Here is a 17419-nt window from a genome sequence, read left to right as displayed (position 1 = left end):
TCAGTCCCAACCTGTTGTCAATCAGCCCTGTAGACATTTGGGTCCCACTGTGCAGTGGAGCTCATATTATTTTTCCTTGATTGGCCCTCTATGTTCCAAGATGCATGGAGCTGAAAGCTGAAAGTGTCTCAGCGCTTTTGTCCACAAGTTCTCTCTCTCTGCTTTAAGCCTGGAATATGGATTTCATGCCACCAGGTGCTCGGCAGGAGAAGGATGGACAATCTCCTCCCGTGAGATTAACTTTCATGAGGTTCCGGCTCGAGAGTAAACAATAACACTACCATAGCTCCCTTGACAAAAATGAGTCATATTCTCTATGGCCTAATGTAAATTCTTTATTTTATAGTTGAGGAAATGACTTGTTCAAGGCTACTTCAGCAGGTAATACTGAGGCAGGACTAGAATTCCCAATCCTGATTGATTTTTTTTCTTTTTCTTTTCTTTTTACCTGCTGTAGTCAAAGTTATCTCAGAAAAGTTTCATTCTTGGCTTCCCAGCTGAAGCACTTAGAACCTAAATCAGAAATGCAATGGAAAAATGTAACAGAATTGATAAGTCTTCGAGGAATGAGACACAGTACTGGGTAAGTTTATACCTCTTTCAATCCTAACAAAAACAAAAAAGTGGAGAAGGTTATTATTATGCGCCATTGAGTCAGAACTGAGTTATAGTTGTCACAGTAGTGGAATTACAGAGGCCATAAATAACACAGAAGGAAATTATCCATCTTCTTCAGAGTAACTAGTGGATTTGAACCACTTGCCTTCATACTGACAGAACACCTTTTTACCCACTGGGCCACCAAAGCTCCTTTATACCAATACACTGAAAATATCAATTGGTTCCACCAAATCACTGCTGATGTAAAGCCTGGGACAAGTTTGCTTAATTAGCAAGACTGTGCACCATCTAACATTTCCTGTGAGGAGTAAGAAAAGGAGGTTTAAACTTGCCAGGAAGCGCTGGTGTTAAGAAGTTGCAATGCATCTCCGAAGGTGCATGGTTCGAACCCACCAGTTGCTCTGCAGGAGAAGGATGGGCAATCTCCTCCCATGTGATTTACACCCTCTGAAAACCGGTGAGAGGGTCAGTTCTGATTGACGGTGCACATGGACTTGAGTGATACAGTGACTGCAGCAATGGGCTTGAGTGTGCTGGAAATTGTGAAGACGGCACAGGATGGCACAGAATTCAGATCTCTTATTTATAGGGTCGCTTTTAGTCACACTCGACTCGATGGCACCTGACAACAAGTATCTACTCTCTAGTCTAAAGTCATAATTCAGTCAGCCGTAGAAAAAATGTACAGTGAGAGAAATTGAGGATGTCTGATCTCATTTTGAGTATTGTTAACTCTCATTGCCTGTTTTAATTTGGGCCCAAATGCTTGCTTTGCGCTTATGAATAATTTTTTTTTCTTCTTAATCCAGTTTCCTCCAATGAGACCTTCAATAAGATGGATTGACGCCGTGGCTATCACAATGGGCATTAGAGATGGTGAGGCTGGTTCAGGATGGTGCAAAGTTGGCTCTGCTGTTCACGGGTCACTGTGACTCGTATTGGACTTGGTGGCACCTAACAACTGTCTCCTATACCAGGCTTTTCATCCAGATTATTTTTGAAATTCTGTACATAATTTACCTCTGAAACACGGCCAGTAATTCTGAAGTTCTTTTCATCACTGAAATCTTTTCCTGCCATATTAAAAAATAAAAAGAGAGATGACCCTGACGTGAATTTATTAAAAATTAAAGCTCTAGCCAGTAGTGCGGGTATCTTTGGGCTCATGGCCAACAAAAGACCATCTGCGTGAAAGAAATAGCAGCTGACAATTTTGGACTCTATAAGGCTACATTGGACATTGACCTCACTGGCGATTATCTAAATTAACTGCCTCTTGGGTTGCATTTTTCTCATCATGGAAAACTTCTTTGCCCAATTCAAACCATGTGGGTGGAAATGAAAAAAAAAAAAACCAACCAAAAACAATAATCTTTCCCCACACCCAAAACAAGCCCCTCTTTCGGGAATCCCAAGTGGATGGGGTGGGGAGAGCTGTGAGCGATCTGAGGGAGCCTGGCCGTCACCACATACCATACAGAGGTGGAGGGCTTGTTATTCTGTTTCCCCACCTATGAGAGGATACTCCTATTGTTTCTGAAAGTGCTGACCAGGACCCGCACTTCCAACCAAAATTCCTCTACCCCTCCAACAGCTGCAAAAGTAGCAGCCGAGGCAACGGCAGCAGATAAGAGTTTTGATGAACTGCAAGATGGATAGGGCTGCCTGTGCACTCAGCCCTGTTGATACCAAGTGCCTTTAAGATACAGCCTTTCCCATCCTAATCTACAAAGGAAACAGGAAAAAGGAACTTAAAACTCCCTGTGCTCAGACAGAAATGAGACTGTTACAGCCTGCTCCTGTGCTGTTCCTTCGTGCTTCTCACTGGTAAACAAGCCCTACAAGAGGCTGCGAATGGAAAGTCACAGACCACCGGGTGTCTGAGAGGATCCTTGGGACCTCATGCACAGCTGCGGAAACTGGATGGAGAGATCTGGGCAAGCATGGACTCTTTAGCCGGCTTGGTTCTCGGTGGGGTCATCCTGCTGCTTTCTGGTAAGGTTGCTTTTCTTCTTCTGCTTTTTTTTTTTAAAACACCCCAGCATTAGAGACTTCTGGACTGTCCTCACTAGCTCTTAGATCTAGTGCTGGTTAACAAGGGGAGACTGCGGGGTAGATATTGCTTGTCTATGGTGCTCCATTTGGTATGTAGAAAATTGAAATGCATAGTTCTGAGGGCATGCACTGATTTTCCCTTCTGACGGATTGACTGAGTATTGCCACTGACTTTGAAGACTGATTCAGTGATCTTATTTGAAAAGTTCACTGGCTTAGGCATAGGGGTTTTTTCCCTGCTTGGCAATGTTTAAGGATTTTCTTATTTTAAAAAGGACTCTAGTTTTATAAGCATCAAAGAAAATCTTCAGCAAAATTTCTGGTTTGAGAATTGGAAGTTGCTGCTTTGCCACTTCCAGAGATGCAAACCTAAACCCCAGCCCATCAGGTCAATCTCAACTCACACTGACCAGATAGGACAGAGAACTGCCAAGAGAATTTGCAAAGATAACAATCTTTACAGAAACAGACAGCCACTTCTTTCTCTCCCAAAGTGGCTGGGGGGTTCGAACCACCAATCTTTTGAATCACTGAGTCACCAAGCCTCCTCATACAGAGTGTAAAGGCTTTTCTCTGAACATTTTTCTTTATGCATGCACTGTTTTAATAAAAACATCTAAATTTTAGGCTTTTTATGGTTTTTATAGATTAGGTTCAGTGGGTTTGGGCTGGACAATTTTTCTATTATTTAAAAAAATATTTGGCTTATAGTAATATAAAAATATATATTTGGCTCTGGTTTCAACCAAGTTTCTCCTTAGAGGCTAGGATTTTGAAGCTCTGTCTCACATACTTCGGGCATGTGGCCAGAGGGACTGATCCTTAGAGAAGGACATCATGCTCAGAAGGGTAGAGGGACAACACAGGCGAGGAAGACCCTGGATGAGATGGTTTGACGCAGTAACTGGGGCAATGGGGGTAGCTGTGTTGGAGTCAGTGAGATTGGCTCAGGACAGGGCAGGCTTCAGAGCTGTTGTATATAAGGTCTCTATGAGTCTCAGGCGACTTGGTGGCACACAACAACAACAACATATTGGCTCTGGTCGCTTAGTGGTAAGGAGTTGCACTGTCAACCCAAAGGCATGTGGTTCGAATCTACCAGCTGCTCCAATGGAGAAAGATGAGCAATCTCCTCCCGTGCAATTTATTGCTTCTGAAAACCCACTGGAGGGTTAGCTATGGGTCTGTTCTAACTTGAGGCTACATAAGAACAACAACAACAGCATAATGACTCCAATGAAGTGTATGTTTAGGTGGTTACAAAGATCTTTGAACACAGGAGGGTTTCAGAACTGCTGTAGAATTGAGGGCTGATGACTCTTGAAACATTTTTAGATTTACCGTGCTATGTGGCTCAGAGTATCTTGATACAACACACCTCTGTAGTTTACTTACGCAGTGTGACACAGACTGAAAGTAGCAACAGGACTTGTAGTGAAATTCTAGATTTGCCATCAATCTGTCCTCAATGGTTCAAATACAGTCTCCTCATGCTAATGAAAATGCAATTGTTTAGAAATTACTTGTAATCATTTCCTGAATTAATGATAAGGCCTAAGTTATATGAATGGAATTTGACCCAAAGCTATAGAGATGTCTGTTATGTGATTTTTATATGTGTTTGAAATATTTTATTATTAAATAGTCACAAAATTAGTTCAATAAGAGAAGAGAGCTGCATATAATTCACTCTATAGTTGTTCAGTTTGCTCTCAATATGAATTCTTTTGAGGATTTCATAGTGACTTTAAAATCTAAGCATGTGTAACACAAGCACTGAAAATGAAAAAGGATCAAATCAATCTTAAGATTTGTGTTAGTAGTTGTTTACAGTAATGTAGAGATAATGTTAATTTATGGAATTATATATATATCTTCAAACTAGATCATTCTCTTCATTCCTTTCTTGGATTGTTCTTGTGTTCTGGTGCCATATTTATCAGTGACATGAAGTCTGGAACTTATTCCACACCAGAGATTATGGTTATACAAAGTCCAGAAGTCCCTGATATATACTATATATGAAAGAATACACACACACTTTTAACAATTTTTTACTTCTCAGAGTGACTGCGTATGTTATGGCACTTTGCAGTATGTTGTTGTTTTGGTTGATTGCCTTCGAGTCAAGCACGACTCATATGAAGAAAAGGCTTGAAGCCCCTCTATAACTATTGACACTTATCAAAGTTCATTGAGTTTCTGGAGGCATGTTATTTAGGAAGTGGATGCCACTCCTGCTTCCAAACCTGTCATAGTATGTTATTGTTTTTATGGGCCATTGAGTCGCCTGCGATGTATAGCGACCCTATGCACAGAAGCTCTGAATCCTTCCCTTTCCTGAGCCAGTCTTACTAACTCCAACACACCAGCCCCCATTGCTCCAGTTACAGTTTCAATCCACCTCATCTGGTGTCTCTCTGTCCTACATTGTCTGTCCATCCTTCCAAGCATGATGTCCTTCTCCAATCTCCAAGGACCTATCTCTCCTGGCCACGTGCCCAAAGTAAGTGAAGTGGAACTTAAAAAGCCTAGCCTCCAAGGAGAGACTTGGTTTCATCCTCTCCAAGATAGACTTATTTGTTTTCTTGGCAGTCCATGGTAAGTTCAAGACTCTTCTCCAGCACTAGAACTAGAAGGCATCTATTCTTCTCCTGATATCCTTAGTCATTGTCCAACTCTCTGAAGCATAGCAAGTAATTGAGAAGACCATGGCCTGGATTAGGCGCACCTTTGTATTTAGATTGGCATTGTTGCTCTTCAGCACTCTGGAGAGGTCCATGACAGCAGATTTTCCCAGTGCAATGCATCTTTTGATTTCCTGACTGCTGGTGTTAAAAGTGTAGACTGTGGATCTGAGCAAGCTGTTAACAACCTCAATATCTTATCCATTTAATATGATACTGCCAATTGGTCCAGTGGTGAGAATCTTTGTCTTCTTGATGTTGAGCTTCAATCCATATTGCAGACTACAGTCCTGGACCTTTTGCAGCAAGTGCTTCAGGTCCTCCTCAATTTCAGCTAGTAAGGTTGTGTCATCTGCGTATCGTAGATTGTTGATAGGTCTTTCTCCAATCCTAATGCCAATTGCTCCTCATAAAGTTCTGTTTCCTGAATGATCTGTTCTGCATACAGATTGAAACAGTGCGGGGACAGGATGCATCACTGATGCACTCCTTTCCTGATTTTGGACCATGTGGTGTTTCCTTGCTCTGTTCTGAAGACTGCTACTTGGTCCAAGTATAGGTTTTATATAAGCATGATCAAATGCTTGGAAATCCCCATTTTCCTCAAGGTTAGCCACAATTTATTGTGATCCACATAGTCAAATGCCTTTGCATAGTCAATTAAACATAGATAGACATTCTTCTGGTACTCTCTGCTTTCTGCCAATATCCATCTGACATTGGCAATAATGTCTTTAGTGCCATGACCTCTTCTAAACCCAGCCTGTATTTCTGGTAGTTCTCTCTGAATGTACTGTCCAAGTCTTTTCTGGATAGTATAGTCACCAAATAAAACTGGAAAGCTGTTACCACAATAGTTGCTTCAGACTTCAGATGTGGAAATAAATTGTCTAGACCTCAGTCCCCTGAAAACACATCACGGACTTCAGTGGGAAGATGCCCAAGGTGGACTCTTCCTAGAAGAGAAGTGTGACAGTGGTGAGATTAGTGTGAAGTGGGCCTGTTGTGCTGACTCTGATCTAAGCCACCATGAAGGTGAATGGCCGTGGATCCTTGAGCACAGCTCTCAGAATCCACCTTAACCTTATCCCTGGTCTAGAAAAGTCCATTCTTCAAGATGAATTCCACCAGTAGCCTGCAGTGATGGGGCAAGGAATTTATAGGTTTATTTGTCTAGTCCACTGGTTTGCATCTCATACCTTTTATCTGAATCAACAGAATGGAAAAATAAAAAGGCCCAGTTTGCCTTGATAAAGGTGGCTCTGGATGAAGAGGGAAGCGCTGGTGGCCTAGTGGATAAGAAGTTGTGCTGCCAACTCAAAGGCGGGCAGCTCGAAACCACCTGCTGCTCTGTGTGAAGAAGATAAGCCGTCTCCTCATATGTGACTTACAGCCTCTGAAAGCCCACTGAATCCATGGCACTTAACAACAACAACTGGGGGAGGGTGGGAGAAGGGTTCATCCACAAGAGTGTTGGGTAGAGTATGTAGTTTTCAGAAGCCTCTACCCAAGTCCTCCTACGTTCTAGTACCATTCCTTCTCAAATGACAATTACTGTCAATGTCAGTTTACCAACAGATGCTAATAAACAGTCTAGTTTTGCTGACCTTCACCATTTTCACCAAAGCAGGCTGCTCTCTTGAAAGGGTTGCATAAACAGAAATACAAGACAGATCATCCACGCTACTTTGCATAATATGTCCTATGTGCTCAACACTGATCCAACAGGGATTCTCTATGTCTACAAGTCCTTTTCCTGTCTCCTCTGACATCTTAAATAAACCTGCATTCAGTTATAGAATATCTTTTCTGAAATGTGGTTTTACAATCAGGAAAATTACCTTGGTTATTTATCTCCTCGTCAGGACTGGTCTTAAGAGGCTGGTGTCCAGTCTGAGCAATACAGGGTCTCGAAGCTGGAATCAGTGACACTTCTTGCAACTGTTCTCTGAAGGAGGAGTTTACAAGGGTTGTGTTTGTTGACATATGTTGGCATTTTCCTTTCAGTCATATCCTGAGAGAATGTTGTGGAAAAGTCTAGTTCTTCAAAGATATCTCTCTTGGAAAAAAGTACTCTTTGAAGTCCATCTATTATTATGTTTTGTGGAGGATTCAGGTGGGTAGACTTTGAATTCTTCTGGCACTATCAATTTGTCATGGGGGCTCTACCCTCCAAAAGATAAGTGTGTGCTTGATTTACCTGATTGTACTTTGAATATTGGAGCAGGGAATTCATGAAATACTGTGAAATAAGTAAACATACCATTGGGAGAAAAACAACGTGATGATGGCTCAGTCTCACTTTTGCTGACTCCACGAAGGGATCAATAACATCCACTGTGTCAAAATAATAACTGCAAATCAGACACTCCCCCCATGTTTTTGCACCTCCTTCTACTAATCAGTGAATTCGATATTCATTGCAAATTGGCTCACAGATGCTAACCTTACTCACAGTTGTGGGGTTTATTAAGGACATAGTTTGGGAGTAAGGGAGGCAAGGATATCACACCTTTAAAGTCGAGGTTTAATCCAGCAGCCCCAAACCAGATTAACAACAAGACACAATTCCTCAATTCATTCTGACAATGCCTCCATCAACAAGTGAGAGTCCAGGTTAAGTCCAGCAACACACATGCAATAAACCGTTTTTCCTCAGTTGCCCAGCAAGTTTTATCTCATAGCAGTAACAAGGCAGCTCCGCCTTAAATTTTCCAGCAAGCAGAACTTTTAAATCTGGCTCCATCTCCAGGGCTCCATGAGGCAATGCCTCGTCACAGTCTCTCCACAGTCTGGGAAGCTATCTTACACTGGCTTCACAGCTGTTGATGATGTTACAGATACTGATCAAAGCATGTGTCTGCATTTGAAGCAGCTGGAGATTATGCCCCCAGAGTTGGCTAAGACAATGAATATAAAAGCTGTTTTCAAGACTCTTACCACCACAGATACTTTATGTTAACATGAAGTTGTATGTTTGGGTTCAAGGAAATGAGAAATGACATGTATATATGATCAACATGGGGAAGAGATTCCTGTGAATGATGTCCAAGGTTTTTCAAGATTCAATATTGGTGAGAGAAAATGCTTACCAAGCTGTTAACAGCTTCAGTTGGTAGATGATATAAGGTTCAAATCAGAAACACTAACCAACTCACTTTAGTGTTTAGAACAAATGAGAAGACTGAGAAAGGTGACAGCAAACATAGTTGCTGAGTAGGAAGCCATGTCATATTGCTTCTCGGCCTTTTGGCTAAGATCAAGTGTAAAGGCCATATCATATGAAAATGCTGAACTAAGAGAAAAGAGAGGAGGAGGGGAAACTTTAAAGGGTGTCTGTAGAGAAGACAGTGTACATTTGCATTTGACTTTAACAGATTTGGATCTAGGAGAAAGGAAGTCGCACAACAGAGCTGGCTTTCATGATGGAAAACCTTCTAACATTGGATTGATACCCTCACAAAGATTGAGTTCTCACAATGAGGAATGTTCAGGTAAAGGCTTGGTAATTGTCTATTAGGAATATGAAAAGAGGACGGCTACTACATTTCTTTTTTACATTCTTTTAGTACCACTGTCTGTTACTCCTTATGACAACTTAGCACATGAAGTTAAATCGAGTAGATTTCCTGAAATGTGCTCGACTGAAATCATATTACAATGAACTTAACCTATAATGTAGTCAACATACATATGAAGAAAAAGACACAATCATATATATAGTTGTTGTTATGTGCCGTTGAGTCGTTTGCGACTCATAGCGGCTATATATATATATATATAAAATACATATTTTGAAACTATTAATTTGAGTCTGATATAGAGCTAACCAAGAATGTAGGAGAAGCAGTTAAAAACATAGATTGTTGTTCTTAAGTACCATCAAGTCAGAACTGGCCTATACGTGACCCTCTAGCGAGTTTTCAGAGACAATAAATCTCACAGGAGGAGAATGCCCATCTTTCTTCTACAAAGCACTTGGTGGATTTGAACTGAATACCTTTGGATTGGCAGCACAATTCTTTACCACTAAGCCACCAGAGCTATCTTTAATAAACTACATAGATTGTGAAGTCACAAATCTAAGTTAATATCTCAATTGGGTGATTATGGACAAGTTGTTGAGTTTATTTAAGCCATAGTTCTTATCTTTTATGAAGAAACTACTTATTTCCAGGATTTTTATTGAGACTTAAATGGCTTAATACATGTAAAGTGCCTAGATAGTAAGACCTGTCCTAAGAAATTAAGCATACTCAAAAAGAAATAGGATAAAGCTTACAGTTCTAGAGTGCTTTAACTTTCCCCAAGATATAGGGGAACCACTATATTAATATTAGATAGATAGATAGATAGATTAGATAGACAGAAAAGCAGTCCCCCTCTATAAGACCTCCACATAATCCAATTCCTTAAAAGCTGTGGTATCTACTCTCTGTTCAATTGCTGTTGTTGTTAAGTGTCATCAAGTCGTAGATGACTCATAGAGACTCTATGAACAAAAGTCTTGAACACAAAAAACTTTCAAATTTTCTCTAAGTTCATGGAGTTGTTTCTGGAGGCAAGCTATTTCAGAACTGGATGCCACTCTTGCTTCCAAGCCCATTTGAATTTGGAAGATTCACCAAACACTGTCCACCATGGGTAACCATTATCATATTTGACACATCAGTGTCACAGTATTTAGGATTACAGCAACCTCGAGATACTTTTCTACAGCAAATTGTCAGACTATTGCTATACTACCTAAAAGAATGTTTGACTGAAAACAATTAAAACTAGGCCTGAGGGCTCAAAAGCCTTTTAAACAGGAGACCAAATCTAATCTGCTCACATCCAGTTTCAAGCAAAGGCCATATCCAAGACTCAAACAAAAACCAGAAAACAAACCTTAGCAGATTGACCTCCTATCCAGTATTTCCTTCAGCCTTATCCATTTGTTTCTGGTAATGATCCTTTTGTTTCAGTGAGGATTATCTCTACTCATTCTTTCCCATCAAATCTCATTGTATGACTTCCATCCATTCAGAAAGCACGTTCTCTGTCATTATCACAGTTGACCTGGATCAACTCTTCCCAATAATATTCTTTTCCTGCTCTGAGTTTCTTTATCATACAGACCATGTCTTTACATTTTGAGTACTTAAATTTAGCCCAACTCTAATTTTAGTCAACCTCTCAAGTCTTTGAAAACTGATATTATTTCTAATTTCCATATGTCTGCATTTTGTGTTCTTTACTCTTAATGAGATGGACTCACGCAATAGCTTTCGCTACACTAAAGATCATGCTGAAAGTACAGGAGGACCTATGAGCTGACACCAAGAGCTGACTCAATGGCAGTTAGCAACCGCATCTTTCCTGAATTGAGTTTAATGTACCATAAAAAGACATTGTTGGTTTACTGCTATTGTTACTTCAATTATTATCATTATTGAAGTAACAATAGCAACAATAATGAATGAAGTTCATTATGTTTGCATTTTAAGAAAAATCTCTCTCCAAAATTTATGTTAAGAGGCTAGCTTGTATTTTTGATGTAAATAGTTTGATGTAAATACCTTAAATTTTTGCAAAAGATGTAAATGAGACCTTTCTTCCTTCCTTTGGATGTGAAAATTAACTAGAAGCAATGATAAAGATACAATGATAAAAATGAGTTTAACTTCATCTTTATTTAATGTTAGTTATTGTAAGATTGTTGAACCTTATATGTGCACATTTCATTAAACAAGCATTTATTAAGTCATCACATACTTATCATTCATTCACTTACTCATCTCTCCTTTCAGTAAATATCGAGGATTTACTTTGTGCCAAGGACTGTACTGAATACAGAGAATATAAAAAGAATGAGTCATTTCCCCCCCTCATTGCTATAAACATTTTAGTAGGAAAGGCAAATAAATATAAGTGGAAGAATTATAGGATCTTATAAATGTAATAAATAGGGTGTGTGCAAAATCTGAGTGTTTCAAGGGCTACATTTTTTTTGTCATCTCCAATATACAAAATGAAATTGAAATAATCTAAACTAAACATGAGGTTTCATTAGTTGTTGTTGTTATGTGCCGTCAAGTGACCTGCAACTCATAGCGACCCTATATACAACAGCCCTAAACCCTGCTATATCCTGTGCTAATCTCTACTTAACATTTAATTGTAACTTTTTAAAAATTATCTCTACTTAACTTTTAAAAAGTAAAAATATGTGAAAACAATTTATAGATTTGCTTTTTCTTGCTTTGCAAGAACTTAAATAGTCATGACCATTGTCAAAATGTCATGACCCATTGTGATTATGAGTTGATTGTAGCCAGATTATTTTAAGACCCAGCAGATGAAAAGGAGAAAAAGACCTTCCTATGAGTGGGAGTAATCTCTAGAAAAGGGAGTAAGACTGGAACATGAGATGGAATCTAGAGAATTAAAGATGAAGTCAGCTTCATAGGCTGTTTTTAGTAGTTTGTACCTTGTTCTGAACATGTTGATAAAATTAGTAGCATATGGTGGTGGTGGTGGTGGTGAAGTGCTGTTGAGTCGTTGATGACTCATAGCGACCCTATGAACAAAAGACCTGAACACTTGTATAACTTTCATTGTTTCTCCAAGTTCATAGAGTTCCCAGAGACAAGCTATTTCCAAAGTGGATGCCACTCCTGCTTCCAAGCTTGTTTTAATCAGGGAGCTCCACCAAACACTTCACCATGGGTAACCATTATGGCATTGACACATCAGTGTCACAGTATTTAATATCACAGCAACCTTGAGTTAGTTATCTCTGTACAGCAAATGAATAGACCAGTGCTATACCACTTAGAAGAATGTTTGACCAAAAACAATTAAAACCAGGTCTTGGGGCCACAGATTAAAATCACCCACCTAAGGCTTGATAGCATAACTTTCTATCCAATAGGCCAATAGAGCTCTCTCTGTGTTGTTGTGGTGGTTAAGTGCCATAGAATCATAGACGACTCATAGAGACCCTATGAACAAACTAATGCACCTGCTAACCCAAAAAGTTGGTGGTTCAAGTTGACCCAGAGATGCCTTCGAATAAAGTCCTGGCAATCAACTTCTATAAAATCAGCACTGAAAACTCTATGAAGCAAAGTACCAGTCTGAAATAGGTGACATTGCCATGTGTCCGATTCGACCCTATGTTTATTTTGGGATTTTTGTTATTCTCTGTTTTGTGGTTTATCACGCCTGATTTTTGCTTTGGAGAATTTATTCTGATAAAAATGTGGATGATGGCGAGCTCTGGTGGCTTAGTGGCAGGAAACTGTACTGCAATCCCAGAAGTGCACGGTTCAAATCCACCAGATGCTCTGCTGAAGAAGGAGGAACAGTCGCCTCCTGTACCTGTCAGATCCAATTCGACGGTACACGCATAAAAAAAAAAATGTGGATGATGGACTTAATGTGATACAGTGACACAGACCAAATTGGCTTGTCAACATCCAGACATGCAGCAGAAAGGGTGACTGGATCTTGAGAGAGGTTTCAGAGATGAAACCACAGGACCTGGTGCCTGACTATATATAAAGGGAAGAGTAAAAGACAGGTAAGGTGATAATGATGAACCTTGGGATCTGTTTTGGGTAATTTTTGTGCTGTACAGGACGCTGGTAAACGTGACAGAAGAAACTGTTTGGGAGTTGACTGAAAAGTAGTAAATATTTATTGATTCTTATGGTTTATGAAAAAAGAAGGTATTAGATAAAATTTGACTCTCTGTGCCTGAAGTTCGGGAGAGCTAAATTGTGGTACACGTACACACAAGTGTGCGCGTGCGCGCACACACACACACACACACACACACACACACACACACACACACACACTGGAAAACTGTATATTGTTAAAAAAATAAAAAGGAATCAGGGAAATATTTCATACGTCACATGGATGAAGTTGGACATCATTTAACTGAGTAAAATTAATCTCTCAAAAAAAGGACAAAAATTGCATGAGACCACTATTATAAAAAATCCAGAAAAGATTCTTCATACATGCAAAAAATATTCTTTTGACAGGTACCAGGGATGGGAGGAAAAATGAGGGTAAATCTCTCATTAGAGGGTAGACACATAAGAACTTGGGGGCCAAGAAAGGTAATACATAATAAGAGTACAGAAAAGGTGGGAGTGGTGAACAAGGGTGGAGAATTAAGTCTTGGTTGTTACAGTAAGTGAGGACGTTGGCATGGCTATATCTCAGGGAAAGGGTAGAGCCTGGAATAAGAAGGACTGCTGAGTTTGAAATGAAAAGATAGAGAAGCTAGCTAAGGATTTTATGAAGCAATGGCAGGTTTATCAGAGAAGCAAAACCAACCAGATTCCTTTCTTGATGCTGGATAATTGATGTTGTGGCCGCTGAGGAAGGGGAGTGTTTGGAGGAGAGGACAGGAAGATGGGGCCGCAGAGCCCTAGCCCCTGTGCCTGACTGGGGCCCCACACTGAGGGTGTTGTTTCCCTGAGTGCCAGCTACTCCGGTAGCATTACAGAACCCAAGCTGGAAGGGGTGCCAGAGGACCGGCTGGCATCATTCCCAGCCCACAGGAAAGGGAATGTCTAAAGTTGCCTCCCTTATTTCTGGAATTTTAAACTGATAACCCCATTCCCACCAGTCTGGTCAGACATTAGTCCTTAGCCTACACGTGCAGACTAGTTTTTAGATCAATGCAGACCTGCTTCCCTCTAAATGCCACTTCTACTGCATCCTTTTATCCTTTCTGGAATCTGAATATCTTTCTTCTCGGGCTCCTTCCTGGAGGCTGCAGGCACAGTATGATATGGATCTGCAAGGCTGGTGGTGTCTCCTTTAAATGCATCTGCTGGGCACACTATTTCCCTGTTCTGTCTCTCTGCCTGTTTCTCTCTCTGCTGACCAAGGAATCCCACCCAGTAGCCCCCTTAATAAAGCTTCTTTAAAAAGAGAAATAAAATAAATGCATCTGCTGATTAGAGGGTGTGCTTTTCCACTACTGCCTGGTGGCTCCATGTTCAACATGGTGGGTTTAGGAAAACGGAGGGAGAGGATGTAAAGACAAGCCAAAGAGCCAGTCAGGTGGCGGGTGGAGGGGCAGTGTGTGTGGCCGCTACTTGCTCTCTCTGCTTGTCACAGCCCCTTGCCCAGGGCTTGACCAGTGAGGTGTGTGCTGGTCACACCCATCTCAGTAGATCTGTCAGCTTTCCCGCTTTTGTTAGAGGGTGATATCATGCTTCCTGGGGGGAGCACTGGAAGACAATACTCGGCCACTTTCCTCCAGATACAATAGGCGGGGTCAGGAAGGCAGTATTGACATTGCTGGGCTCAGGCTTAGGAGACATTCACTGCCCTGCAGCCATCAGACACTGAACCAGCTTAACCTTGGCACCCAGGGGGCTAAGCTGTGCAAGAGCCAGAGGGGACTCCACCCTGGGGGCAGGAGTGATTTAGACATCTGGGAATCTGGGATGGGCTTGCAAATTCCAATCCCTGTATCAAAATATCCAGGAAAACAATAATACTACTAGTAGTAACAAAAATGACTACTGCATGTTGAATGGTTTTCTGTGCAAAGTGATTTTTAGTATCTCATAGCAACTTTGCACAACAGCAAATGTTACTCATCTCTTTTATTAATAGATGGGGAAATTGAGTCTTCAAGAAGGTTACATGACTTGCCCAAAGTCACAGATGTCATAGATAGCTATTGTTTTGGACTGGCCAACATCCCCTCTTTTCAAGAGCTGCCAAGCTTTCTCTCCACGTGGTTCTGATGGAACTCCTGATCCCTGGGGATCATCTTCCCAACCTCAGGCATTGAGGAATGATCCAGGAGTGTCTTGGCCATTTGAAAGCAGCAGTATATCCAGACAGAGCACATGGCCCAATAGGGACAGCTAGACACTTTTTCTGGGCTTTTATGAAGAATTTGAGAGAAAGGTGCTCTCACTTTTCACCTTAGCACAGTAATCTTGGAGCCACAAGCTTCTCTGGCCACTTGAAGCACTCTGCTGGTCTTTGGACAGAGAGAATGAACACAAAAACAACTGATACTCTGATGTTATCTACACCATGAATGCAGTGAGAGTAAGTCCCAGACATAGCCCTACCCCTCACAACTGCATTCACTTGTGGGTTTGGTTTTTTGTTTGTTTCTTTGTTTGTTTGTTTGTTTTTTGCTTGAGCTGTTTGGGTTGGTTTATCTCTTGAGTTGTTTTCTGTCTGATCATACTGTCTTAGGAAGCAATGATGGAGAGGTGTTTCTTGGGAAATTATCCCAGGAAGAAAGAGTGAACGATTTAGGGGATGGAATGGTGTAAAACTGAGTTACCATCTTGGTCAACTACACAAGACCTGAAAAGACTAAAAGAGACTCAGAATTGTCCACCAGAGGTAAAAAAGAAGGGGTTAGCCTTTATCCATTACTATCCTCCTTTGGCCAATGGTTGTTCGTTATTTTTATTGTTACTGTGCTAGACTGTGACTTAAAGTTACCCTGTGAACAGTGGATCTGAACCCTGCCCTATCCTATACCATTCTCACCATCTCTGATAGACTGTTACTGGGCAATCCAGCTTGTTGAGCGTCTTCCTTTTTTTCTCTGACTCTCCCCCTTTCCCAGCATAATGTCCTTTTCCAAGAACTAGTCCCTCCTGACAACATGCCCAAAGTATGGAAGACAAAGTTTCATCATTTTGCCTCAAAGAAGAGCCCTAGCTGCACTTCCTTCAAAACAGGCTTATTTGTTCTTTCAGCAGACCGTGGGATGTGCAGTACTCTTCTCCAAAGCTACAATTCAAGGACATGGATTCCTCATCTGTCATACTTGTTCATTGGTCAACTTTGAGGTGCATGCATAAGAAGTAATTGAGAATATCATGACTTGGGTCAGGCGCACCTCAGTCTTTAAACGGACATAGTTGCTTTTTAGCACTTTCTGTTTGAGAGAAAATGTTCCCAAGCAACACGTCATTTGATTTCTTGACTTTCACTGTCACAGGTGTTGATTGTAGACCTAAGTTTAATGAAATGGTTGTTTTCATGCAAGAATCTAGCAGATTTTGGAGGCTGTCTCAAGTGCAGAGAGTAGGGTGGGGGAATCTCAAACGAATTAGAGATACTCAAATGGAGCTCGGAGGGGCTGCTGTAAGAGGGCTCTGGTGCAAAGCCAATGGAGGCCTGCTCACAAGTGGTATCTGCTGGAGCAGGCAGGGCATGGACCAGGACTGAGATTTTTCATGAAGAGATGTGTGATACAGGGACTTTTGTGCTCACCTCTGTCACTGCACTTAGATTATGACATTGCAATTTACTATTTACTTCTTCAATTTGCTTTCCAGGCTGTGTGTTGTCTTCGCATTTCAATGTTCTCAGTGTCAGACACTGGTTGCGATGTGCTTTAATAATAAGCTTTACATTTCATTATACGTAACCCAGTGTTTTCTGAAGTAGGGCAAATAAATACAATAGTGCTGACTCTCAGGATGATTTTATATGGTACTTGGAAGAAGATTTATAATCGTAATATTGTATGGGGATATATACACACATGCATATGGTGGCTACATAGTAAGGAGTTAACTCTGCTAATTCAAAGGTATGCATTTGAATCCACCAGCTGCTCTGAGGGAGAAAGATTAGCAATCTCTTCCATCCGTGTGACTCACAGCTTCTGAAAACCCACTGGAGAGTTGGTTGTACATTAGCTCTGACTCACCTGTAAAAAAAAAATTATACACACACACATAACATATATATCTATCTATGACACAATCCTGCTTGCTGAAACTGAGGAGGACCTGAAGTGCTTGCTACAGAGGGTCAAGGACTGCAGCCTTCAATATGGATTGAGGTTCAATATCAAGAAGATAAAGATTCTCACCACTGGACCAATCGGCAGCATCAGGATGGATGGTGAAGAGATTGAGATTGTTAACAACTTTAGTCTTCTTGGCTCCACAGTCGACAATCTTGTCAACAGCAGCCAGGAAATTGAAAGATGTATCGCGATGGGAAAGTCTGCGGTTAGGGACCTCTCCAAAGTACTGAAGAGCAATGGTGTC

General features: G+C 40.9%; 1 protein-coding gene across 1 annotated transcript in view; it reads left to right on the top strand.

Annotated features, from left to right (window-relative positions):
• The first annotated feature begins 566 nt into the window (after nucleotides 1–566).
• The window catches only part of TEK (TEK tyrosine kinase, endothelial), a 112977-nt gene continuing 96124 nt past the window's right edge, over nucleotides 567–17419 (top strand). The window contains exons 1-2 of the mRNA XM_006881335.1: nucleotides 567–583; nucleotides 2414–2616. Coding sequence (XP_006881397.1) covers nucleotides 567–583; nucleotides 2414–2616 — 220 coding nt within the window. The remainder of the gene's footprint in view (nucleotides 584–2413; nucleotides 2617–17419) is intronic.

Source organism: Elephantulus edwardii, unplaced genomic scaffold (assembly GCF_000299155.1).
Source record: "Elephantulus edwardii isolate Elephantulus edwardi_28Jun2011 unplaced genomic scaffold, EleEdw1.0 scaffold00014, whole genome shotgun sequence".
Classification (NCBI taxonomy): domain Eukaryota; kingdom Metazoa; phylum Chordata; class Mammalia; order Macroscelidea; family Macroscelididae; genus Elephantulus; species Elephantulus edwardii.
This window is presented reverse-complemented; position numbering and strand designations above follow the sequence as displayed.